The sequence below is a fragment of the Microcaecilia unicolor genome, chromosome 1 (genome assembly GCF_901765095.1).
Source record: "Microcaecilia unicolor chromosome 1, aMicUni1.1, whole genome shotgun sequence".
Lineage (NCBI taxonomy): Eukaryota > Metazoa > Chordata > Amphibia > Gymnophiona > Siphonopidae > Microcaecilia > Microcaecilia unicolor.
In genome coordinates this window covers 553675642-553703285 of record NC_044031.1, presented here as the reverse complement: position 1 = coordinate 553703285, position 27644 = coordinate 553675642, and the positions used below count along the sequence as shown (strand labels likewise).

At 47.1% G+C, this 27644-nt stretch overlaps 1 protein-coding gene across 1 annotated transcript in view; it reads left to right on the top strand.

Moving 5' to 3' along the window:
• UBR5 (ubiquitin protein ligase E3 component n-recognin 5) overlaps positions 1-27644 on the top strand; it is a 651214-nt gene that overhangs the window by 247620 nt on the left and 375950 nt on the right. Inside the window, 2 exon segments of the mRNA XM_030189847.1 lie at positions 10919-11065; positions 11191-11302. Coding sequence (XP_030045707.1) covers positions 10919-11065; positions 11191-11302 — 259 coding nt within the window.

Here is a 27644-nt window from a genome sequence, read left to right as displayed (position 1 = left end):
GAAGATTTTCAAGCCATCCTCCAGTGTTTCCAAGCTCCTTAAAAATTTGTTGTGCTCCCGGTCCATCAGGTCTTTCAAGATCTTCACCTCTACAACTGGCAGAAGCTTCAATCCATTACGACTGCCTCCAAGCGTCTGGACCTTAAGTACAAAGTCCAGAAGGCTCCAGGACACGATTCAGTTATAAAGAAAGCCAAATCTTCCAGAAACCAATTTCATGTTCCTCTGGGCAAAGCACCCCGTCTCTTGGACTCTGGGGGCGGGAAAGTGTACCAGGAGTCCATGTTAGCCTCTAAGATCTTACCTCATCAGCTCCAGATCCAACACTACCAGCATTCTATCCTTCAGCAGCTTGAAGGCTCTTCCCCAGGCAATGCAGCCCAGCTCCACATGGCCCTCCAAGAATCCACATACTATCTGATCAAATCCAACTATGATGCCTATGACATTGTCTCCAGGATAGCAGTGGTGGCCATCACCACTTGCCGACTTCCTGGCTCAAAGCCTTTGATCTCAGGGAGGACCTTAACCCTCTGTTGCCCGCCGCATTGAGCCTGCCATGAGTGGGAAAGCGCGGGGTACAAATGTAATAAAATAAAAAATAAAAGAGCTCTCCGCCCATTACTGCAAGATCTCGTGCATCAGCTACCACTGTTCCGACCATCAGCAATTCTTTCAACAGTATTACCCTCACTGATGCTTCTCTCCCTATGGTAGAGCCAGTCCTCAATGTCCAGACAATCCATCCTTCTCTGCCAAGCCGCACCCCAAGGAACGTGAGCAGGCCTCTACCACGCAGCTTCCCCATCTCAAGCCAACTCCTGGCTTTTGACACCCTGCTGGCATCACCTACTTTGTTCCTGCCTGACGAACCATCACAATGGGTCCCAGACATCATTTCCTGGGAGGTACCGCCTCAACCATCGCCCCCCCCCCCAGCCCTCTCCCCTCCCTCCCCCTAGCAGCTCGAAAATGTCTCACCAGAAAATTTCGATTCTTGCGGCGGTGCTTGCCCTTTTCCTCCTCCTCCAAAAAAATGTAGTGGGGGAAGTTCCAAACCTCAAGAGGGGATTGGGGTTCTATTCCAACTTCCTCATTCCCAAAGAGACCAAAGGCCTTCGACCTATTCTGTCCTCCAGCTCAACGTTCGCCTCAAGTGTAAAATGTTCCGGATGATATCTCTCCCTACCATTCTTCCTGTTCTCAATCACGGTGACTCGCTGGCCGCCCTTGACCTAAAGCATGCTTGCACCCATATCCCCATCCACCCAGAGCACTGGCGTTTCCTCCGGTTTTGTTTCCTCAACCAGCATTTCCAATACAAGGTGCTACCCTTCAGCCTCTTGTCTGCCCCAAGAGTTTACACCATTTGTGTGGCAGTTGTAGCGGCCTGCCTGTGCAAGAAGGACCACTTCGTCTTCCTATACCTGGATGATTGGCTTCCCTCTGCACCTTCCGAGATCGCTTGCTCACCACCATCCAGGACACTCTGACCACCCTTCAAAGCCTGGGCTTCATCATGAACTATGACAAGTCCTCCCTCTTCTCAGCATGTTCTCTCACATTGATCATTGCTTCTCTGAACACCTCCACAACACGCGCCTACCTTCCACCTGAGCGGAGACGAGCCACATAGTAGCATTGTGCAACCAGTTTCATTCGTCCCTTCACCTCTACTCACTGCATTTTCCGCCTCCTAGGTCATATGGTTGCCACTGTCTCCCTAGTTCCTGAGGCATGTTTTTGCATGCATCTGTTGCAGTGGCACCTCAGGCTCCAGTGAAACCAGCGCACTCAACCACAGTCCACTCTCATTCCTCATCCAACTTTTGTCATCACTCTCTCCTTTGGTGACGCTACTCTCGCACCCTTCAAGAGGGTTGTCCCTTCCGAACCCCGCCACTTCAGCTCACAATTACCACCAACGCTTCGACGATTGCCTGGACACACAAGGTCTCTGGTCCCCCAGCGAGACCCACCTCCACATCAATCATCTGGAGTTGCGAGCAGTTTTCTATTCCTTACGAGCCTACCATGGCTCCACCACAAACGCATTCTCATCCAGACAGACATTCAGGTCACCATGTTCTATGTCAAAAAGTAGGGCGGGTCTGGATCCCTTCCGCTTTGCATAGAAGACTCCTATCTCTGGGGTCTCGCACTCACACTCACACTCCACTTCACGCCACTAGGCCATTTACATTCCTGGCCAATCCAACTCGATCGGACTCCCTCAGTCACAAGCTGGATCCTCATGAGTGGGTCCCTCAACATGTCAGTGGTCCACCACCACCACCTGTTTTGTCTGTGAGGCACCCCCACGTGGACCTGTCTGCTCCTCCGGACAATGCAAAGTGCTCCCTATACCCAACTGGCAGTGCCCTCGCAAGAGATGACTTCTTCATTCCTTGGACAACTCACCTCATGCCTTTCTGCTGTTTCCCCTAATCTCCAGGGTCCTTCAGAAGTTCATCAGAGACATCCTGATTGCTCTAAGGTGGCCTTGACAAATCTGGTTTCCTCTCCTCCTCCGCCTGCTCATCGCATTGCTCATCCCTCTGAGGAGCCATCCCTCCCTTCTCAATCAGCAGCACAGCCAGCAACTTCACCTCCAGCAGACCAGCCTGACTCTTACTGCATGGAGATTGAGAGGTACATACTAGACACCATACCAGTGTCTCATGTGAAAACAATTCTTCTAGCAGCCAGGCAACCCACTACCAGGCGTCTTATCAGTTTAAATGAACACAGTTCTTCTGGGCACATTCCCAGCACTTGAATCCCACCTCGTGCCCGGTGCACTACCTTCTCTCTTACCTCCTTTCCCTTGCAGATTCCATCTTGAAGACCACATCAGTCCACCTGCTTTTATCTGCTATTGCGGCCTGTTAAACTGTGTTGACAGAAAAGCAGTCTCTATGCACCCTCTGGTGCCCCTCTTCATCAGAGGCCTCACCAATATCCGTCCTCCACTGCGGACCCCTTCGACACCTTGGGACCTTAATGTTGTCTTGGTCCAGCTCATGCAACCACTTTTCAAACCTCTTGGTAACGCCTCTCTCAAGTTCCTCTCCTGGAAGACTGCCTTCCTTACAGCTATCACCTCTGCAAGCTCCAAGCCCTCATCACCTATTTTCCTTATACCCAGTTCTTCCCTAACCAGGTACATCTCTGTACTCACTCTAAGTTCCTCTCAAAGGTGGTTTCCAGCTTTTAAATCAATCAATCCATTGTGTTGCCTTCCTTTTTTCCCCCACCACGTGCTTCTACAGTGGAGTGGACCCTCCATTCCTTGGATTACAGGTGAGCTCTCCTATTTTACACCGTGCCTCTCTGGCAGTCCACTCAGCTGTTTGTTGCTTTTAACCCTGCCAAGCCCTGGACTACCAGCATCTAAATGTTTTTCTGGATTTCTGACTTCATAGATGTTTGCTACACTCAGATGGGCTGCACCCTTCTGGGCAGGGTGGGATTTCAGACTCCAGGCCACAGCTTCCTCAGTGGCCCACATTCGTAATACACCTTTCCAGGACATCTGCAAAGCTGTCAGCGGCATCCTTTCAGTATTCATCTATTCAAACAAGCCTACCCAAAAGACCCAGATTAATCTCTTGAACCCATCTACCTTACATATACAGAAGAGAAAACGACATTGACCCAGACTCCTATCTCCCATCTTACCTCCTCTCTCTATCACCTGTCTCTACCTACCTATCCATCCTATTATTATGTTATACTTAATTTCCTACTTTACATAATAAAATTCTGTGTTACCTATTACTATGTAAGCCGCATTGAGCCTGCTTTTAGTGGGAAAGTACGGGATACAAATATAATAAATAAATAAACATTATTGCTTGGACTGGGCCTCCGCCCATGACATATGCTTCAGTTATTGTCCTTTGTAATCTCTTTGCACCATTGGACTCGAACTGTGACTCTGCAGCCATTCTGACACCAACCACCCTCTCCAGCAACAGCTAGGGCATCACCATCAAGTGTGCCTGCATTTTCCCTGCTTGTTTCCGGAGAAAGCTAAGTTGCTTACCTGTAACGGGTTCTCCATAGACAGCAGGGGAATTAAGCCACAGTTCCCCTTGTCTAATCATCCATCTAGTTGGGGACAAACTGAAATAGGAAGGAGGAACACCGATCGAAGGAACTCCAACACATGCCCAGTGGGTCTAAAGCTTGCTGTAGCTAGGGGAGAGCACCAACACACAGGATCAGGCAGAGACTTCACCATCAAGTGTGGCTGCATTTCCCTGCTGTCTATGGAGAACCCCTGTTATAGGTAAGCAACTTCGCTTTGCATACCCTTTGCCATACTCAGTCCTATTGATATCCTATCAGTCTGTTGATATTGTCTGTTGCCTCTGTTCAGATTCATTTTGTTGTATACCACGTTGGGTGAATCTGTTCCAAAAATCTGTAAATAAATCCTTAAAAAACCCAAAACAAAAAGGAAACAGAAAACTCAAAACAAAAAGGAAACAGCTTCCATACCTCTGGATTAGCCAGTATAATGCTTGAGTGAACCTACATCCCCACCAGTCAGATCACTGGCACTAGGTGTTCATTTGTTGACAGTGCCAGCCTCCTTTTATGGTTTGAATTACTGGACCTTATTAAAATAGGAACCATTGTGAAAGAGCTCCTAAATTTCAGAGGGAACAAAGGTATCTGACACCCTAAGCTAACTTTTAACTGTGCTCCGCTTCCCTCCCTGTGCTAAACTAAAAGAAACTGCAAGAGGACTGAACACCTACATATGGCCTTTAAGCACAGGACTGCTGCTAGAAGTCCTGGAAGCCATTTTCTTGGTCGGGTGTGTGCAGGAGCGAGTGGGAACACTCCTGCGACCACTACTCACCAATGAAAAGGTAGGCCCAGGTGGGGACTGTTATTGGGGGGAGGGGGAGAGAGAGGGTAGTAGTTTCGTTTTCCACTATGGTTTCTGCCAATTTTGGTCACAGATTTGGTTTTGGCAGAAACCGAAGACTCTGTTTTCAGTTGGGCTCTAATTTTAAATGATTGGCCTAATCTTAAATGATTTGCCCCTACAACATGTCCAGTTATTGTGTTCACACTATAAAGTTAACATCAAGGTTGCTAGCCACCTTATGATCACATTCAATATTTCTTTTTTCTTCTAGATTAATCTTTTTTTGTTTTGTTTTGTTCATGGATGGTATACAAAGGAGAGAGAGCGAACTCTGTTTTTCTTTTTTCAAACAGGTTATGAAATTTTGTGTACAAAGCTTTTATGGTTCCAATAAGGCCCTTTTTTAAGTAGAGTGACTTGTGTGCTTTACTGATCTATATATTACAACCCAATTTGTCTGTCATTCTCCTGTTAAAAAAAAATGCATAACACTGCTGTCCACCACTTGAATCACTTATGGACTTGAGGAAAATTGTGTGCCCAGCAACTCCTTGTCATCAATCAGTAATATAGATTAATGCTGCAGAATTGGCCATGAGGAGAACTTGAGTCACAGATCAGGTTGAGGAAAGTTTTGTGTTTGATCCTATAAACCACTGATTGGTGGTGTAGGTTATTTGCTGCAGAATTGTCTATGGATAGTTTGGGGAACCATGACATTTGCAGATTTTCTTTAACCACGTCATGCAGCATTTTTCCTCTTCTCACCTGTTTCCTTCTGCCAGGCTATAGAGACACCGTGGATCCAGGTTGGAGGGATGATTGGCATTGCTGAAGTTGCTTGGTTGTGGCTCTGTGATTGGAATAGGGACTACAAGGAATAACATAAGCGTTGCTGTATCTTGTTTCCAACAATAGCCAGTCTAGATCACAAGTACCTGGCAGAGTTCCCAAAAAGTAGCAAGATCCCATGCTACCTGCCCTCAGGGATAAGCAGTGGCTTTCACCAGGTCTACCTTAATAACAGTTTATGATCCTTTCCTCCAGGAATTTCTCCAAACCTGTTTTTAAACTCAGCTACATTAACGGCTTTCGCCACTTGCTCTGGTAGTGAGTTCTAGAGCTTAAGTATATGTTGAATGAAAAAAAGTATTTTCTTCTATTTGTTTTAAACGTGCTCCTGTGTAACTTTATGGAGTGTCCCTAGTCTTGTAAATTTTTGAAAGAGTAAACAATCGATTTGTGTTTACCCATTCCACTCCATTCCGGATTTTATAGACATCCAGTGGCGTACCAAAGGGGGGGGGCGGTGGGGGAGGTCCACCCCGGGTGCACGCTGCTGGGGGGTGCCGCGGTGCGCGCCTGTCGGCTCCGAGTTCGCTACACTAACTTCGCTGCAGCTCCCTCCCTCTGCCCTGCCCCGGAACAGGGATGTCCCGCTGCTTCCAGTGATGAGCCAAGGTAAGGCGAGCAGCATGGGTAGCCTGGCGCACCAAAAAAGAATGCTGACGTGAGGCCTGAGGGCTTCTTACCAAGCAAAAACACAGGCCTACCATCCAAAGCTGTAAGTGAGCTTGCACCACCTTTCAAAAGGCTTTAGCTTTGGGACATGTCCACCAAAAGTGCCACATAGTACCCAAGTCCCCACAGCCCCTCCAACAACTGGAAGGGCATCCAGGAAAAATGATGCAGTATGGCTGGTATGAGATACCAATGATAAATCACTTTGATAGCATTCTCCTTCATCAGAATCGCCAAGGAAGATTTCAGCAGAGCTTTCTCCATCAGTCCAATCGTTCACAGAAATAGAAAACCCCAGCTTTTTCGCCCAGTTGATCCTATGGAGGTAATAAGGAAGAACCCGCTTACACTGAAAGCTAGAAAGACAGATGATAAGTCCCTTAGTGCTAGTAGAGTCCTCACACAAGCCTTCCAAATAGGACTCCTCCTGCACAATACAAGACTTAGTAGCTAGATCAGTCAAAAAATGTTTTATCTGTACATATGCATAAAATTCCGATGGCAAAAGGGACTCGAAAGACAAAAACTCAGTAACCAAGCCCAATTTAGACCAGTGAGAAACAAACACTCCCCCCCCCCCCCCCCCAAACCCCTGGGAGAAATAGAGGGTTATCCACAAGTGGAGTATGACGTGACAAAACCCCCTGAGGAGTGACAAATAGAGTCCCAATAATAAAAAGTAGCCTTAATAGTGGGACACAAAGCCACCGGCAGAAGACTTTTGTGAGGAAGCCAGATAAGATGCTTCAACAACAGGACCTACCAAAGACTGTTTCAAATGAACCCACAGCTTGGAGGGGGAGGCCTGAAACCATTCAATCGCAGCACGGGCCAGGGCTACACAATAATAGCACAACAGATTTGGGACACCAAGTCCCCCCAAATGCTATTCCTTATACAGAAACGTCAGAGGAAATTGGACGCTGCTTATGCCATATAAAGCAAATAAGATAGTCCTGTAAACTAGACAGAAAACCAGAGAGAGGTGCAAAGGTAACACCTGAAACAGGTACAGTAAATTAGGAACAATATTCATTTTCAATGTAGATATATGCCCGACCCCCATCTCTCCAAGTCCCGAACCACCTCCCTAACTAAACCAGGATAATTCGCCTGAAAAAGAGTAATAATATCCCGAGACAGCTGAACTCCCAAATAGTGAATTGCCTTGATGCCCACTAAAAAAGAAAAAGAAGTGCTTAACTGCTCCACAGTTGTCAAATCAATCATATTACCAACCCCACAGACTTAGAAGCATTTAACTTATATTCCAAAATCGCAGAATCGCCCTCAATCTCCCACAGAATAGTAGGCAGACACCAGAGGGTTCACCAGATACAAAACATTGTCTGCAAACAATGCAATTTGGAATTCCCAGCCCCTCCTGAACTATCCCATTAATAGTCTGATTAGCCCGAACTGCATCTGCGAAGAATTCCATAACCATAGCAAATAAGAGGGTACAAGGGACACCCCTGATGAGTTCCCCTTGAGAGAGAGCGCAAACTACCCCAAATTACCCCCGTTTACCCGCATACAATCTTTAGGAGATGCATAAAAACCCTGAATCCATATACAATAGAAAGGCCCAACTTCAAACTTTTCCAAAACCTTATGCAAAAAAGACTAATGGGTCCAATCAAAAGCCTTCTCTGTATCCAAGAAGGCACAAGGGTAATCCCCACATTTTAGAAGTATACAACAAGTCCATAATATGTTGTCCATAGCTTGGCGCTGGGCTACAAAGCCAACCTGATCCAGGTGAATAAGGGAAGGAAACACCAGCACCAGTCTATTTGCCAAGACTTCAGCCAAAATATTCACATCAGTATTCAGAGTAGAGAGAGGATGCAGAATCCAGTGGATCCTTATCTGGCTTCAGGAGGACCGCCACCCAGGCCTCCATCATGGACTGAATTAATAATCAACGTAAGAAAAGGGGCCAGAGCAACAGCAAATTTTTGATAAAATTCATTAGTAAAACTATCTAGCCCACGAACTTTTCCCATAGGCAGGGCTTTGATGACCTGGAGGATCTCCTTCACTGTAACTGGAGCTTCCAGGGAATCACTCTGCGCAGCAGACAAGGAAGGAGGAAGCCGTGTCAACAAATAAGCGTCAATAGAGGCAGGAATAATAGTGGAATCCAAAGTATAAAGAGTTTGATAAAAACACAAAAAAACACTCCTGAATCTGGGATGATTTAGTCAATAAACACCCTGAGTATCCCGCACCTGCAAAAAACGACCATCAGCTCTTGCCCTACTCAACTTGGCTGCCAAGAGACAACCAGATTTGGCATTAACAAATTAAAATTGTTCATCTTCTAGTTAACAGCCTGAAGCACCCGCAAGTCTGACACACTCCCATTGGCCTTATGCTGGGTCTCGACCACCCCCAGCCGCTCCAAATATTGAGCCAATCGAACTTGCTGAGCCATAGCTTGGTGGCTAGACTTTTGAATAAAAAAGCCACAAGACAGCTTTAAAAACATCCCACACCATCCCCTAAAGAATCCATTAACTGCCCCAAAGCTTGAGAAATCCAAACATCCACCAGCGAAAAGGGGACAATATGGGCCAGAGCTGGTTGCAATGTTGCATTAAAATCACCTGCTAGAAAAATTTTTTCCTTCGCAAAACCCTGAAGGATAGATAAAAGGAGGGCAAAAAAATTGATCCTGATACTCGTTTGGTGCACATAGATAGAAGCAAAAATCAACTCTTCCTTATCAAGAAAAGCATGAAGCAAGAGAAAATGACCATCATGATCCCGTTTGATGCAGAGTATCTGAATATGGAGGGTTAACATGAAATAATACAGCCACCCCTCGTTTCTTAATCCCATGAACATCAGAGGCATTGTAGTTAAAAGGATAGCAAAGGTGATGCAAAAGACCTTCATATTTTTTCAAAAAATGTATTCCTTGCAAGAAGACACAAGAACATAAGCATTGCCATACTGGGACAGACCGAAGGTTCATCAAGCCCAGTATCCTGTTTCCAACAGCTTCCACCCTTCATATACAAAAAAAATCCATTATACAGAGCCAAGCCACAAGATACCACCATATCTGCTCTGACCCAGGGGACAGAGATAAGTACCTCAAAATCCTTGTTGTATCCTTCAAACAAAAATGCTACAACCCCAAAATAATCTCCAAGAATGTTGCCTCTTCCCTTAAAATACCCAAGGGAAACCTATTACAATAGAAGGAAAAGAAAGCCACAGATAGAATCCCACTTGTAGTGACATACAACCCAGAGCTAGAAAAATTGAGAAAAATCATAAAAGTTCTACAGCTACTATTACAGGAGGATGAACTACTGAAAGAGATATTACCATCCCCACCAGTGCTGGCCTTCCGACAGCCACCCAATTTTAAACATAAACTAGTGAAAAGCAAGCTCCCAATAGAAACTCAAAATGAAGAATGAGGCACACGTCCTTGCAATATATCCTTCTGCAAACTGTGCCTTCACATTTCACAGGAGCCCACAATCATTCACGAAGGAAAAATATTTAGCATAAAGGAGTCCTTCACATGCTCATCTTCCTTCAATGTAAAAAGTGTGAAGAAGGGTGCTATATTGGAGAAGCAAGCCAGATGCTAAAGACAAAATTTTATTTACATAGACATGTGAAAAATGCCAGTACCAACCAGGATGTCACCACTGCGGGACAGCATTTTTCTAAACTAGAACACTGTATCAATGATTTTATGATCAGAATGCTAAAAGGAAACTTTAATACAATCCAGGAACCTAAGACCTTTGAAGTCAGAATGATTAAATATTTTGACACCCACCAGACAAGACTTAACAAAGATCTGGGTTTTCTAGCATATTGTCACCCTCTTATCTACATACATCTCTTCCTGTCTCTCATCCATCCAGCTCCCATGTTTCACACCTTACCCACCCCATCCTTTTCCTGTGAATTAAAATGCTTTGATGTTTCACTTAAATGTACTGTTATTTATCAACATTTGCTTATTTCTGATCTGAAGAAGAAGGGTTACCTTTGAAAGCTAATCAAAAAATGTACTGTTAGTCCAATAAAAAAGGTATCATCTTACTTCTTTTGTATGTTTTGTTTTATTTCTATTTATTACCTTTAAAAGTGGACTAACATGGCTACCACATCACTAATCACAGGCTTGAAATTTACCATTGTGAAACAAAAGTTTAAATGTAAACAATTTAAATGAAATATAAGTTAAATAGAAAACACCTGCTTTGCGTTTTCCTGAAAAAAAAAAGGGGGGGGGGGGTGATGATTAATCCTCACTTTTGAGAAGTGATTCCATTTTATTAACTTTTCTTTACACTCAGCGTTATGAAATAATCACACTAAGGAATCTTTGGAGGAAAAGTGTGGCTCTTAGAGATGGACCATATTCTGGTGCTAGAGAGGTCTTTGAGGAACTGCTTGTTTCGTCTCACCTTTGCAAAGAAGCCCTGTAAAATGTTGTACAGGTTTTCTGATACATGGTATAACCTTGCTTTATAGGTTCTAAAAGTCGATGGTGCATATGTTGCTGTGAAGTTTCCAGGAACATCCAGCAATGCAAATAGTCAGAGTAATAATGCTGGCTCTGATCCAGATCCATCCTCTCTTCTTCAAGACTGTAGGCTGCTAAGAATTGATGAACTCCAGGTAATTTGTGTTTGTGTTTAAACCATTAGCACTACATGTCTCATGTTATTTTAAGGTGCATATTTTATCAGAAACTCACTTTGTCAATTTCTCTTATCAGTATCCCACTTTGTCCTTTTTCTCAGGTAGTAAAAACGGGCGGGACACCCAAAGTACCAGACTGTTTTCAAAGGACTCCTAAAAAGTTGTGTATTCCTGAAAAGACAGAGATTCTAGCTGTGAATGTAGATTCCAAAGGTGAGCATAATAATTTTCTGATATGATTATTCCTACTTAGGTTAGAGATGGTCAAAAGGTTAATGTTTAAATTGCAATCCTAAATCCTGTCCACTATCTGTTGCTCAACTTCATTCAGTATTCAGTGGAGTAAAATCCAAAATCGTTCAAAAATAATTTTAACATTTGAACAAAATATACCATTCTTTATCATTTTAGCCATTTTAAGGATTTTTATTGTGTGATCTTGGACTATGATATACTAAAACACTACTAAGTGGGCAAATATCAAGATTGTCTCCTTTGACAGGAGACTGAATACAGGGTTTTTATGGAAAAAAGGAAATTCTTGTTTCCCCCATCTTTGAACTTTTTTCAAGTGAGACAGATTCAGCAGGTGTTTGGGGATTTTTTTTTTCATTGTTAAATGGCTGAGTCTGTTCTGTATATGAGCAGTTTATGGGTTTTAATTGTGTTTTTATTTTACTAATACTATTTTTGGGTGGGTTTAGTGTTTTAATTTACTATGCTATTTTATAATGCATGCATTTATCAGGTGGTTTTTAAATTCATAAATGAAATTGATGGTCAGAGTTGTTTCCCCATCAGTACTTTTGTAATTGCTTGAAATATTCAGTATGTTTTGAATTAAAGCAGCAATCTTCATATTGAGGTGTCATTTACAAATGTCATTAGTACATGTTATCTAATGCAGAGCTCCTAGGAATAAAGTAGACCTTGCTTCATTAACAGTTGTCAAGCAAATGTTGTATTTTCTTCTGTAAAACAAGACTGACAGTTAAAAAGTGTCCAGTTTTTCTGCCTCTTGGTTTGTTCAAGCATATGATAGATCTCTGTAAGTTATATATGACTAGTACAGAAGGTAGGCTATGTACTTGTTGTCCAGGCAACAGAGGAGATAAAGTGTTGATTAATCATAGGACTTTAAAGTATAGTTATTAGGAAAGAAGCATAATGAAGAATGCCACTTTTACGGAGGGTCTTTGTTGGATTGCCATTGGGAAAAAGGTGAAGCCACTTCCCTCAAATTTGATTAAAAAAATTCTGCTCTTTCCCTGCACCCTTTTATGCAGGATATGGCAAACTCTAGCTTACCCCACAAGAAGTGGAAGGAGGCCATTGTGTGACCCATGCTGAAAAATACAAAGCTTGATTATATCAGTCTTGTTGGAGTAGGAGGATGGTAACGATTGGAACATTTCTGAACATTTTTTTGATTCTACTACAAGTGTGTATAATATAGTTATATACACTCTTGATAGTTTTACCCCTGATGCAGCCTAAGGGAAAAACGTGGCCACGTCTGGTATTGTTCCAATAAACCTTTTTGACCTAATCCTGCTTTTTTGTTTATCATTGGATATCAGTACAGCTTTTGATCTCATTGATTCACACCTCTGTGTAAGATTAAGATTTGAGGATCTAGGTATATCTGTGGTGGCTCTCAATTGGCCCCAGTCATTTTTAGCTTGGTGCACTTTTCAGGTCCAAAAAATGATGTTTTTTTGGACTCTGCCTCTCTGACCTGCAGAGTCCCCCAGGGCTCTGTTTTGCCCCGCCTCTTTACAGTATTCTTATGATAGTACTGATAACATGGATTCTGTACTTGGGGATTATAGTTTACATGTATGCGGATTGACATCCAGCTTTTGGTAGTGTTGATCAAGTAAGCTTGTTTCTCTCTCATTTCATTCATTGTCTTAATGTTCTTTGGCTCAGCTCGCACAAATTACTACTACTACTACTTAACATTTCTAAAGCGCTACTAGGGTTACGCAGCGCTGTACAATTTAACATGGAAGGACAGTCCCTGCTCAAGGAGCTTACAATCTAAAAGACAGGTGTACAATCTAAAGACAAGTGTACAATCTAAAAGACAGGTGTACAATCTAGAGACAGTGTACAATCTAAAAGACAAGTGTAGAGTCAATCTGATAGGGCATACTATATTTCTCGAAAGGTTAGGTGCCGAAAGCAGCATTGAAGAGGTGAGTTTTAAGCAGAGATTTGAAGATGGGTAGGGAGGGGGCTTGGATTCCAGGGCTCTGTCCTTTCCTGGTTTCCTACCTCTCCCTCCACACCTTTAGTGTTCACTCTGGTGGATCCTCTTCTACTTCTATCCCTCTGCCTGTCGGCGTACCTCAGGGTTCTGTTCTTGGTCCCCTCCTCTTTTCTATCTACACTTCTTCCCTTGGTTCATTAATCTCATCCCATGGCTTTTCCTACCATCTCTATGCTGATGACTCCCAAATCTACCTTTCTACCCCTGATATCTCACCTTGCATCCAAACCAAAGTTGATGTCTCAACGCCACCTGAAATTAAATATGACCAAAACCGAGCTTCTCATTTTCCCCCCCAAACCCACCTCCCCGCTCCCCCCGTTTTCTATTTCTGTTGATGGCTCTCTCATTCTCCCTGTCTCCTCAGCTCGAAACCTTGGGGTCATCTTTGACTCTTCTCTTTCCTTCTCTGATCATATCCAGCAGATCGCCAAGACCTGTCGCGTCTTTCTTTACAACATCCGTAAAATCCGCCCCTTTCTTTCCGAGCACTCTACCAAAACCCTCATCCACACCCTTGTCACCTCTCGTTTAGACTACTGCAATCTGCTTCTTGCTGGCCTCCCACTTAGTCACCTCTCCCCTCTCCAATCGGTTCAAAACTCTGCTGCCCGTCTCATCTTTCGCCAGGGTCGCTTTACTCATACTACCCCTCTCCTCAAGTCGCTTCACTAGCTCCCTATCCGTTTTCGCATCCTGTTCAAACTTCTTCTACTAACCTATAAATGTACTCTGCTGCTCCCCAATATCTCTCCACACTCGTCCTTCCCTACACCCCTTCCCGTGCACTCCGCTCCATGGATAAATCCTTCTTATCGGTTCCCTTCTCCACTACTGCCAACTCCAGACTTTGCGCCTTCTGTCTCGCTGCACCCTAGGCCTGGAATAAACTTCCTGAGCCCCTACGTCTTGCCCCATCCTTGGCCACCTTTAAATCTAGACTGAAAGCCCACCTCTTTAACATTGCTTTCGACTCATAACCACTTGTAACCACTCGCCTCCACCTACCCACATTAATTGATTTGATTTGCTTACTTTATTTTTAATTTTATTGTCTATTAGATTGTAAGCTCTTTGAGCAGGGACTGTCATTCTTCTATGTTTGTGCAGCGCTGCGTACGCCTTGTAGCGCTGTAGAAATGCTAAATAGTAGTAGTAGTAGTAGTAGTGGCGTAGGGGTTGAGGAAGATTGTTCCAGGCATAGGGTGAGGCAAGGCAGAATGAGCGGAGCCTGGAGTTGGCAGTGGTGGAGAAGGGTACTGAAAGGAGGGATTTGTCCTGAGAGCGGAGGTTACGGGCGGGAACATAGGGGGAGATGAGGGTAGAGAGGTAGTGAGGAGCCGCAGACCGGGTGCATTTGTAGGTAAGGAGGAGAAGCTTGAATTGTATGCGGTATCTGATCGGAAGCCAGTGAAGTGACTTGAGGAGAGGGGTGATATGAGTATATCGGTTCTGGCGGAATATAAGACTTGCGGCAGCGTTCTGAACGGATTGAAGGGGGGATAGATGGCTAAGTGGGAGGCCGGTGAGGAGTAAGTTGCAGTAGTCAAGGCGAGAGGTAATGAGAGCGTGGACGAGAGTTCGTGTGGTGTGCTCAGAGAGGAAAGGGTGAATTTTGCTGATGTTGAAGAGGAAGAAGCGACAGGTCTTGGCAGTCTGTTGGATATGCGCAGAGAAGGAGAGGGAGGAGTCGAAGATGTCTCCGAGGTTGCAGCAGATGGGACGGGGAGGATGAGGGTGTTATCAACTGAGATAGAGAATGGAGGAAGAGGAGAAGTGGGTTTAGGTGGAAAGATGAGGAGCTCGGTTTTGGACATGTTCAGCTTCAGGTGGCGGTTGGACATCCAGGCAGCAGTGTCGGATAAGCAGGCCGATACCTTTGCCTGGGTCTCCGCGGTGATGTCTGGTGTGGAGAGATATAGCTGGGTGTCATCAGCATAAAGATGATACTGAAAACCATGAGATGAGATCAGTGAGCCTAGGGAAGAGGTGTAGATTGAGAAGAGAAGGGGTCCAAGGACAGATCCCTGGGGAACTCCAACAGATAGTGGGATGGGAGTGGAGGAAGATCCATGAGAGTGTACCCTGAAGGTGCGGTGGGAGAGATAAGAGGAGAACCAGGAGAGGACAGAGCCTTGGAACCCAAAAGAGGACAGTGTGGCAAGAAGTAAATCATGATTGACAGTGTCAAACGCAGCGGATAGATCGAGGAGGATGAGGATGGAATAGTGGCCTCTGGATTTGGCAAGGAGCAGGTCGTTGCAGACGTTAGAGAGTGCTGTTTCTGTTTAGTGTACAGGGCGAAAACGGATTGAAGTGGATCGAGGATGGCATGAAAGGAGAGAAAATCAAGGCAGCGACTGTGAACGGCGCGCTCAAGTATTTTGGAGAGGAAGGGTAGGAGAGAGATGGGGCGGTAGTTGGAGGGGCAGGTAGGGTCAAGTGATGGTTTTTTTTAGGAGAGGTGTGACTACGGCGTGCTTGAAGGTGTCAGGGACAGTTGCAGTGGAGAGAGAAAGGTTAAGGATGCGACAGATGGAGGGGGTGACAGTATGGGAGATGGTGTTAAGTAAGTTGGTGGGGATGGGATCAGAGGAACAGATGGTGCATTTCGAGGAGGAAAGAAGGCGGGAGGTTTCATCCTCGGTGATCTCAGGAAAGGAGGAGAAAGAGGCCATGGTTGGTTGGTTGTTGGATGGGGCTACAGGCTGAAGAGGAGGTGGTGGCTTGGTAGTGAACTCAAGGTTGATCTTTTGCACCTTGTCGCGGAAGTAGTCAGCCAGTGATTGAGGAGAGAGTGAAGGGGGAGTGGGAGCGGGGTTCACTTTGAGGAAGGGAGTTAAGGGTGGTGAAGAGACGACGAGGATTGGAGCTGAGAGAATTGGTCAATTGGGTGTAATAGTCTTGTTTTGCAAGGAATAGGGAGGAATGGAAGGAGGATAGCATGAATTTGTAGTGAAGGAAGTCTGAATGGGTACGAGATTTCCTCCAGAGGCGTTCAGCAGATCGGGTGCAGGAGCAAAGGTAACGGATGCAAGGGGTCACCCAAGGCTGGGGATTAGTACGCTTTGTGGGACGGGAGATGGATGGAGCGAGGGTGTCCAAAGCAGAGGAGAGAGAGCGGCATTATAGGCGGAGACCGCTTTGTCTACAGTCTCAGAGGACATGATGGAGGGGAGGAGATTAGAGATACTAGAGGATAAATTGGGGGGGTCAATAGCCTGGAGATTCCTGGAGGTGGTGGTTAAAGTTGGACGGGGCAGGGGTGGGGGGTGAAGAAGTGTGAATGTGATCAGGTGATGATCGGAGAGAGGGAGAGTAGAAGCGTGGAATTAAAATTAAACCAATGAAATCTGAAGCAGTTTGGTTTTCCAGAGCATCTTTTTGGGATTTTGTCAGGTACTTGTGATCTGGTTTGGCCAGGATACTGGTCTATAAGAACTTTTGGTCTGACACAGTATGATGATTGTTATGTTACGCTGTTGAAGAGTTCCTGCTCCTGATGAAGTTAGGAGGTTGTGCAGGTATGCTCCTAAAAAAATTGCAAACGGCCCAGAATACAGCTGCCCGACTCATCTATGGGAAATCCAGATTTGAAAGCTCGAGACCATTGCGTGAGCGGCTGCACTGGCTTCCTGTGAAGGACCGCATCGCGTTCAAGACCTGTGCATTGGTGCACAAAATTATCTGTGGAGATGCCCCTTCCTATATGGTCCCTCTTGTTAACCTACCACCCAGGAACTCCCGAAGATCGGCCCGCTCATACCTCACTCTCCATTACCCTGCTTCCCGTGGCCTCAAATATAAGGCCATATATGGCTCCTCTTTTCCTTATCTCAGCACTCAACTGTGGAACGGGCTGCCTCGGGAGATCAAAATCACTTCAGATCACCCGACCTTTAAGAAACGTCTCAAGACCTTCCTTTTTGGCAGAGCGTTTACCATGAGTCCTGCAGGAGCTGCAGCCTTTTAGCCCATAGCTCACTCTGTGATACCCAATCACCCACCCTCTCTTCCATTCCCTCATCAGACTTCTCTTTCCCCCTCCTGTGACCCTGTCCACTGTACTTTGTGCTATTGTGTTATGGTTTGTTTATTAACTATTGTACGCCACATTGAGCCTGCCCATGGGCGGGAATATTGTGGGATATAAATGTTGTAAATACATTTTTTTTAAATATAACTAAAATATTTCCTCAATTATTACTTTAAAGGAGTGAAGCCTGTGAAAACTGGGATTACTTTAATCAGTGGGATTTGAATTAGAGACTTAAGTATATGTATTGTTAAATAACTTCTGGTTTTTAAAAGAGAGAGAATGTAATCAGATGTGTTATTTCTAACTAATATTGGACAATAAGTATGTTTTCAATGAAATGATTTGACTTTACACCATATTGGCCTTGAAGAAGCCAACCAGTTGATCAATGTGGAATAATGAATTAGATGAGTAATATCTGGGTATAATCAGGTTAATAAGTTTTTTTTCTGTTTATTGTTTAATTGATCTCCTTGTCTTGTTTCACTCTCCCTATTTAGTGGTCTAAGGAAAATAGAATTACCTGACTGAAATAATTCCTACATATTACTTTCTCTGTATTTCCATTCCAACAAGTTGTTTTATCGCTTATAAAAATTTAAATGGCTACAAATAAAAAATTTAAAATATAACTAGAATGTGCTCACTCTTCTGCTTTTTGCTGTATTGCTCTTATTTGCCAGAATTTACCAATAATTTGAGAATGCAATGTAATTATAAATTTTAAGAAGGGGTTGTAAACTTCTTTTTTTTTTCTTTCTTTTTTGCTATGATTTTTGTTGATTTATAGGCTGAAGTTACTTGTCCACTGGCCTGTGATAATCTGTTCTGTGATTGCAAACTCTTTTTTTTTTTTAATTTGAAGCATGACATAAGAACAGTTTAACACTTGATACATATTTATTCATATGGCACCAAGTGTCAACAAGGTACCTAGATCGAATGTTTGTGTGTGTGTGTAAAACCAAAGAAGTCGATGGAGATAAAGAACAAACCCTCACAGTCAACAAGACAAACACAAATACAGCGAAGGTGACCAAAAAACAATAGCCAGACAGTGTGAGGATGTCAAGCATTTATTAGCATCTAGGACTCGACATGTCTTAAGAGGATGTAAACAAGTAAATCTGTCTGATATTATGCACTTCAGTGCCTGTAGGCACTGTTTAAAGGCACACCACCAAATATCTACTGAAGTGGCGAGCTGATTGTCTTGCTTTATAAGCAAATGCTGGTCATCCTGCTGTACAATAATTAGTGCTGGTATAATAGTCAAAGGCACACGAAAAGCTCTCTAGCAACTTCATTGCTGCCAAACACTCTTACTGGTCGCATCGCTGCCTCCCCCAACTTGGTTTTGAGCAAAATAAAGCCGCCACGCAGAATGGGCGGAGGGGGAGAAACAGGCAGTGACATACATAGAGCTATGATCCTGCGCATGGCTATAATTCTGGCCACCACATCTCAAGAAAAAAATATCAGAATTAGAAAAGGTACAGAGAAGGGCAATGAAAATAATGGGATGATTTCCTTATGAGGAAAGGCTAAAGCGGCTACGGCTCCAGCATAGTCACTACCTAGTGATCAAAACTGTAAATCAAGAAAATGAAAAAGATCAGTCAATCAAAAAGGACTGCTCTAGCTGCTTCTCGCCAGGAGCTGGCAACATATGCATGATACAAAACCAAAACTGAAACGACTAAAGGATTACTAAGTGCTCTCCAGAAGATGGCAACATGCTCACAGACGCACTTCATTATCGCTGAAAAAAAATGGCAACTGAAGCCAGTGTGACATATACCTACGCAAAGGTTAAAGCTCAAATAACAGCGCCAAAATATCTATTGAAGAAAACTAAACTACTAAGTAAAAATCTGCTATCTGCCCAGAGGCAGTTGTGAACCAGTCGGTGGCAGGTGCAGGCGGACCTGAGCTGTGCTGGGGATAGACCCTCTTAAGTGGACTTGGGGTAACACCAGGCAGGTGGTTAGGTGTTTTGTGACAGACTTTTAGTCCTCCTTTTTTTGGTGGCAGTGTGGTGGGATTGTCAGACTCAGTGCATGGAGTGAGGGTCACTGTCCACTGAGTGGTTCAGAGTCTTTTTACCTGTAACCTCCAGACACAGAATACAGTGAACAAGTGCAGCAGTAACAGGGTCCCTTCCCTGTTAAGTTTATTTTTTGGCGGTCTTAGAAGATTAGCTGCGTGCTGATGGCAACTGGCAGTGGCCAGCAGACACTGGAGATTCCGGACCTAACACCAGAGCAACGATAACCTCAGCGAGGAGGAGCTGCATGACCAGCCTGTGCAGAGTTCTCCTGGGGTGAAAGCGGACCTCTTGTGGACAGAGGCTCATGAGTTGGCAGGGTCGGGTGCCACAGCAGCTGAAATCTGGCATATCTATATGCTAGAGCAACAGCGGCTAGACCAGGTGTGATGTGAAGAGTGTAAATTCCAGTTGTAGTGTGAAGAGCAGGAGTTCCATTTGGAAATGGCTCGTATCCAAAGTGCCCGCCCAAACCCTGCACTGAGGTCAGAAGCAGGATCCACAGCTCGGATCAGACCCAACCTGTTTGTGCAGTTTGATAACTGAGGTGATGTAGATGGGTATCTAACTGCCTTTGAAAAAATTTGCTGCCTCAATGAGATTCCTCAGAAAGATTGGGTGCGCTATCTGGGAGGAAACCTCACTGGTAGAGCACTTGAGGCATTTCAAAGACTGTCCATGGAGACGTACTCCCAGTTCGAGGAGGTGCACAAAGTTTTGCTGAACCATTATGCCATTACCCCCAAGACATACAGACTAAATTTCCAGACTTTGCAAAAGGGGATGGATGATACTCAGAGTGAGTGTGTGATTCAGCTAAGATACCTGAAGTTAAAACCCTGTAGGACTGCTAAAACCTGATGGTCCTGGAGCAGTTTCTTCAGCGTTGTCATACAGAAGTGAGGGAACACGTTCAAGATCACTAGCCCGTACTCCAGAGAAGGTGACTGAGTTGGCTAATATCTTTATGGCTAACCGTCCCTGGTTGGCAAAGAGAAGCCTTCCTTATCCGCAGCAGCCGGGATCTAATGGCAGCCAGGGCCCTAAGCCAAAAATCAACCTCAGAGACTGTTAGCAAACCCTCCGATGTTCCCCAGAAACCTAAAGACTTTAGGCATGAGTGTCTTGATCAGTCTGGGCGTACAGGACATTTCAAAGTGGATTACCCAAAGCCTAGATTAAAGAGAATTCTAGCTCCTGCACCTAAGCTAGTGGCTTTCTTGGGTGGCTCCAGTACCCCGAAGGAGACCCACGCAGTTGCTGCAGCACAATAAGTTACTGGCCATTCATCAAGCAAGGAAGCAGATGGATTTCCACAGTAATACAGCACCCTAGTAACTGTGAATCAGACCCAGGTGGCTGGGCTTGTGGACACTGGTTGTAGCATTGCTTTGTTACAACCAGAGCTAGTCCCGTAAGATGCTATTCTACCAGGGCGCACTGTGGAGGTAGTTGTTAGCCAATGAATCCAGAGAGACTGTATTCATTGCTTGAGTATTCCTGGACTGGAGTACCAAGTCTAGATGCAGAGAAGTAGGCGTAATGAAAATATGTCAGTACCAGTACTGTGTGGGAGTGACATGGGTCCAATGAACATTACCCTTGATAGCGGAGTCAGCATTTCCGCTATGGTGACCCGTAGTCAGGCCAAGGTGGCCCAACTAGCAGAAGCAGCGGAGATCACCTCTCTGGTTCCAGACCCTGAGCCAGTCCAGGTGGAACCAGCTGACCAAGCAGCAAGAAGAGGAGCTTCAGTGCTTCCAGCAGCTTCAGTGCTTCCAGCAGCACCAGCCGTGAGTATGGAACAGCCTGACTTAACTGACACACCTATTGATCAGAGTGATGACCCTGATTTGTCAAAGTCACCAGCAGAGACCCTTCCAGCTGTGGATACTGATATAGGTCAGAGACATGCTTTTCAGGAACCACAGAGCTCTGACCCTGACCTGGAAGCTCTAAGGCAGAGGGCTGATCAGCCCACCATTGAGACTTGCAAAGATCGCATCCTATGGAAAGGAGGCTTGTTGTACAGAGAGACTGATCCTGTTGATCCTAATAGGCCCTGGACAGCAGGCAAGCAGCTTATAGTGCCCAGGGCATACAGAGAGCAACTCCTTCAGATTGCACATGATATTCCACTAGTAGGACATCAGGGGGTGACATGCACACGCACTAGATTGACCCAGATCTTCTATTGGCCAGGAGTATCTCGAGCTGTAGCTGATTGTCAAACCTGTGATGCATGCCAAAGAGTGGATAAGACCCAAGATCACGCCCAAGCTCCCCTGAAACCTTTACCCATTATCTGTGAGCCCTTTGAAAGAATATCTGTGGATATAGTGGGGCCTCTACCTGTCCCTAGCTGGATTGGGAAAAGATACTTCCATATCATCAAGCTGATCAATCCATAGACTGGTGGGTTGTGTCCATCTACCAGCAGGTGGAGATAGAGAGCAAACTTTTGCCTCCCTATATGTGGTCATGTGCTGCCGGAAACTCCTCAGTATGTTCTCTATCTCAGCAGGTGGTGGTCACACACAGCAGCAGCTCTGGCTAGGCCTCCAAGCCTAATTTTTAGGTTTTGTTGAGTGCCTGGGGTTGAGGGCTCTTTTGAGCAAGTGCAAACCTGGTGGTGCCAGGTCCCTCCTTTTCTCCCCCCTCCCGCTGGCTCCGTTAAAAAAAAAAAAAAAAAATTTTGAACGTCCTTAAAGGCGTTTAATTCGACGTTTATTTAAGCGTCTATTGCAGCTACTCACTGGGACACCAGGTCGTTACAACTCGGAGCGGACAGCAGGTAATTTTTACCTTTTTATAGCGGGCAGGGGGTTCCCCGATTCTTCTCCTCGTGGCATATGGTGTCGGAGGGCGAGGGCGCAAAGGGTCGCTCCCCGGGTCGCTTGAGCGCTTCTAGAGGGGATGCGGGGGTCTTAAAGCCTGATTCGCCCTTGTTGGGTGACAGTTTCGTGACCGATGAATGTCCCGGTCCTTCCTCCGGCGTGGCGGTTTTTCCCGCCATAAATGCCCATCCCCCGCTCCTCGCCTCCGCCATCTTGGCCGGCCACGCGGCTCGGACGGCTTCTTCTTGGGCCGCCCTTGAGGTTGGAGACATTAATGCCATGAACGCCCTTAATTTGGGCGACGGCACAGGAGCGGCTAAAGTTAAGAGCCGTTCTTCCCGCGCGGCTCCTTCGCGGAGTTTCGCGCCGGACACCATTTTGGATGCGCAGCATGTCTCTCCCCCGCTATTGCGAGCGCCGGTTGAGGGTGCGTCTAGGGCTGTTGCCCAGGCTGTGGAAGTGCACAGTCTGGGGGGTTTCTCCCCCGAGTTTGTTTTGCTGCTGCATCAGGCCTTCCTCATGCACAACGCTGCCCCTGCTCCCTCGTCTGGTAAAGAGGTTGAGGTTCCCAGAGGTAAACGCCCTCGGGTTGATTCCCAGGCCTTGGAGGAATTTGTCTCCTCCGATGTAGATGAGGGCAGCGTGTCTGAGGTCTCCCAACGGTCCTTTGCGGATTCCTTGGAGGAGACGGATCCCCGCTCGGATGGAGCGGATGACCCCTCTGAAGCGCGGCTTTTTAGCCCAGAGGATTTGCCCAACCTGTTGTTACAGGCCATGGACACTTTGAAGATTTCCTCTCCGGAGGACGTCTCTCCCTCAGCCCCTGTTGGCTCTTCCATTATGCTGGGAACGAAGCGCCCGCCTAGAACCTTCCACGTGCATGATGCCATGCACACCTTAATTTTGGCTCAATGGGATGTCCCGGAAGCGAGCCTTAAAGTGGCTAGGGCTATGTCCCGCCTCTATCCTTTGGCTGTGAGTGAACGTGAGGCCTATCTGTGGCCTACCGTGGATTCTTTAATCACTGCGGTGACTAAGAAAACGGCGTTGCCGGTGGAAGGTGGCACGGCCCTAAAGGACGCCCAAGACAGAAGATTGGAGGCGGCCTTAAGGTCGTCCTTTGAGGCGGCTGCTTTAAGTTTGCAGGCCTCAGTTTGCGGCTCCTATGTGGCCAGGGCGTGCCTGACTATGGTGCAGCGGGCTTCCCCCTCGGATCATTCCTTGAGGGCTGATTGGCCGGCCCTGGAATCGGGCTTAGCCTATTTGGCAGACTTGCTGTATGATGTCTTGAGGGCCTCAGCGAAAGGCATGGCTCAGACAATCTCTGCGCGGCGGTGGCTTTGGCTGAAACATTGGTCTGCTGACCACGCCTCTAAATCCCGCCTGGCTAGGTTGCCTTTTAAAGGCAAGCTGCTCTTTGGGGTCGAGCTGGACAAAATCGTGACCGATCTCGGCACGTCTAAGGGCGAGAAATTACCAGAGGTCAGGGCTCGGGCTAGTACTCGTCCCGGTACCTTCAGAGGACGGTTGCAGGAAGCCCGTCGGTACCGCCCGGGCAAGTCGGGTTCCTCTGCCCCCTCTTCCTTCAAGAGGAATTTCTCCCCCAAGCAGCATTCCTTTCGCAGAGACCGCCGTCCCGGAGGTGCTCCCTCCGGTCCTCCCCCAGGGTCTCGTACCCAATGACGGGGTCTTGGTCCACGCCCCAGTGCAGATTGGAGGACGCCTGTCCTCGTTTCTGGGCGAGTGGACCACAATAACTTCAGACGCGTGGGTGCTGGAAGTCATCAGAGACGGCTACAAACTAGAGTTCTGCCGACCCTTAAAAGACGGGTTTGTACTCTCTCCCTGCAAGTCTCCGGTCAAAGCTGTGGCAGTGCAGCAGACCTTGGACAATCTGATCCGCCTGGGCGCGGTCGTTCCGGTGCCAGAAAGTCAGCTTGGCAAGGGACGTTACTCCATTTACTTTGTGGTACCAAAGAAAGGAGGTTCTGTCCGGCCTACCTCGACCTCAAAGGGGTCAATCGGGCCTTGAAAGTGCGGCACTTTCGCATGGAGACTCTCCGCTCTGTTATAGCGGCAGTGAAGGCAGGAGAGTTCCTGGCATCCTTGGACATCAAGGAAGCGTACCTGCATATTCCCATCTGGCCTCCTCATCAACGCTTTCTGCGTTTTGCAGTCCTGGGACGACACTTCCAGTTCAGAGCCCTCCCTTTCGGGTTGGCTACTGCTCCGCGGACCTTTTCCAAAGTAATGGTGGTCATCGCGGCCTTCCTACGAAAGGAAGGGGTACAAGTCCATCCTTATCTGGACGACTGGTTGATCCGAGCCCCCTCTTATGCAGAGTGCGGCAAAGCTGTGGACCGGGTAGTTGCTCTTTTGAGCTCCCTGGGATGGATCATCAACTGGGAGAAGAGCCAGCTGCGCCCGACTCAGTCCCTGGAGTACCTGGGAGTTCGATTCGACACCCAAGTGGGCAGAGTGTTCCTGCCAGACAATCGGATTGTCAAACTTCAGGCTCAGGTGGACCAGTTCCTAGTAGCCTCTCCCCTTCGGGCTTGGGACTATGTGCAGCTGTTGGGCTCTATGACGGCCACGATGGAAGTTGTGCCCTGGGCCAGGGCTCATATGAGACCACTTCAACACTCCTTGCTGCAGCGCTGGACTCCGATGTCGGAGGATTATGCTGTGCGACTTCCCTTGGACCCAGCAGTGTGCAAGGCGCTGAGCTGGTGGATGCAGACAGACAAATTGTCTGCGGGAATGCCTCTGGTGACCCCAGAGTGGATTGTCGTCACGACGGACGCCTCGTTGTCGGGCTGGGGAGCCCACTGCTTGGGAAGGACAGCGCAGGGGCTCTGGTCTCCTGCAGAGGCAAAGTGGTCTATCAACCTCCTGGAACTCAGAGCCATTCGGTTGGCGCTTTTGGAGTTCATCCCGGTACTGGTGTGGAAGCCTGTACGGGTCCTGTCGGACAATGCCACAGCTGTGGCCTATGTCAACCGCCAGGGAGGTACCAAGAGCGCCCCTCTAGCCAAGGAGGCTATGTATCTTTGCCAGTGGGCGGAAGCGAACCTGGAGCAGCTTTCAGCGGCCCACATTGCCGGAGTCATGAATGTCAAGGCGGACTTTCTCAGTCGCCATACCTTGGAGCCCGGAGAGTGGCAGCTATCTGCTCAGGCGTTCTTGGACATCACGAAGCGCTGGGGCCAGCCGAGCCTAGATCTGATGGCGTCATCGGCCAATTGCCAAGTGCCGCGCTTTTTCAGCAGAGGACGGGACCCTCGATCCCTGGGAGTAGATGCTCTTCTCCAACAGTGGCCGACACAAGAGCTTCTCTATGTGTTCCCGCCCTGGCCCATGTTGGGCAGGGTGCTAGACCGGGTGGCAAAGCATCCCGGCAGGGTAATCCTGGTGGGTCCGGATTGGCCCAGGCGTCCCTGGTATGCGGACTTGATCAGGCTCTCAGTCGACGATCCTCTGCGACTGCCTGTGGAGCAGGGCCTGTTACATCAGGGTCCCGTGGTGATGGAGGATCCCTCCACCTTTGGTCTTACGGCCTGGCTATTGAGCGGCAGCGTCTGAGGAAGAAGGGCTTCTCAGACAAGGTCATCGCCACTATGCTGAGAGCGAGGAAGCGCTCTACTTCTACTGCTTACGCCAGGATTTGGCGTATCTTTGCAGCGTGGTGTGAAGCAGGCTCACTTTCTCCCTTCACTGCTCCAATTGCTTCAGTGTTGGTGTTCCTGCAAGAAGGTCTGGAGAAAGGCCTGTCGCTCAGTTCCCTTAAAGTCCAGGTAGCGGCTCTGGCTTGCTTCAGGGGCCGCCTGAAGGGTGCTTCCCTGGCTTCGCAGCCAGATGTGGTGCGCTTTCTCAAGGGAGTTAATCACCTGCGCCCTCCTCTGCACTCAGTGGTGCCTGCGTGGAATCTCAACCTGGTACTAAGAGCATTGCAGAAGCCGCCTTTTGAACCCTTGTCGAGGGCATCTCTGAAAGACCTGACGTTGAAAGCAGTCTTTTTGGTGGCTATCACTTCAGCCAGAAGAGTTTCCGAGCTCCAGGCGCTCTCATGTCGAGAGCCTTTTCTGCAGTTCACTGAGGCAGGAGTGACTATTCGCACAGTGCCTTCCTTCCTGCCCAAGATTGTTTCTCGCTTCCATGTGAATCAGCAGCTCTGTCTCCCTTCCTTTCGTAGGGAGGACTACCCAGAGGAGTACTCTGCTCTTAAATATCTGGATGTGAGACGAGTCATCATCAGATACTTGGAAGTGACCAATGATTTCCGGAAATCGGATCATCTGTTTGTCCTGTTTGCAGGTCCTCGTAAGGGTCTGCAGGCTGCTAAGCCTACAGTGGCAAGATGGGTCAAGGAAGCCATTGCAGCGGCTTATGTGGCCGCGGGGAAGGTGCCGCCTATCCAGCTGAAGGCTCACTCCACGAGGGCTCAGGCGGCCTCGATGGCAGAGGCCGGATCCGTCTCCTTGGAAGAGATATGCAAGGCGGCAACTTGGGCTTCGGCTCATACATTCTCCAAGCATTACCGTTTGACTGTGGCTGCACGGGCGGAGGCCCGGTTTGGAGCTTCAGTGTTGAGGTCAGGGATTTCAATGTCCCGCCCTGGGTGAGTACTGCTTCGGTACATCCCACCAGTCTATGGATTGATCAGCTTGATGATATGGAAGGTAAAATTATGTATAATCATACCTGATAATTTTCTTTCCATTATTCATAGCTGATCAATCCATAGCCCCTCCCAGATATCTGTACTGTTTTTATTCTGGTTGCATTTCAGGTTCAAGTTTAGTCTTCAGTTACTTCAGAAAGACTTCGTGTTCAAGTTGTTTCACTTGGATTCTTCAAGAGTTAAGACGAGTTTGTGTTACAGTGAGCTGCTGCATTCCTCTCCCCTCCGTTTTACGGGGCTGGATTGAGACTTAAAATTCTGCCGGCACACCCTCCCGCTTCGTGCGGCTGTAGGGCAGCTTTGTACCCCTCCCGCTTCGGCGGTGTTAGGGTCAGTCAGCTCCTCCCGCGGTTGCGGTTGCAGGATAAGCCAGATCCCCCTGCATCGGCGGGGTGGTGTCCCTCCCCCGCTCCGCGGGGATGAGCTGGACGGATTCCCCTCCCCCACTTGTGTGGGGATGAGCTGGGTTAATTCCCCTCCCCCGTTTTAAGTGCTGAGTCCTGCGGATGGAGCTTTGATATCGACATACTGAGGAGTTTCCGGCAGCACATGACCACATATAGGGAGGCAAAAGTTTGCTCTCTATCTCCACCTGCTGGTAGATGGACACAACCCACCAGTCTATGGATTGATCAGCTATGATTAATGGAAAGAAAATTATCAGGTATGATTATAC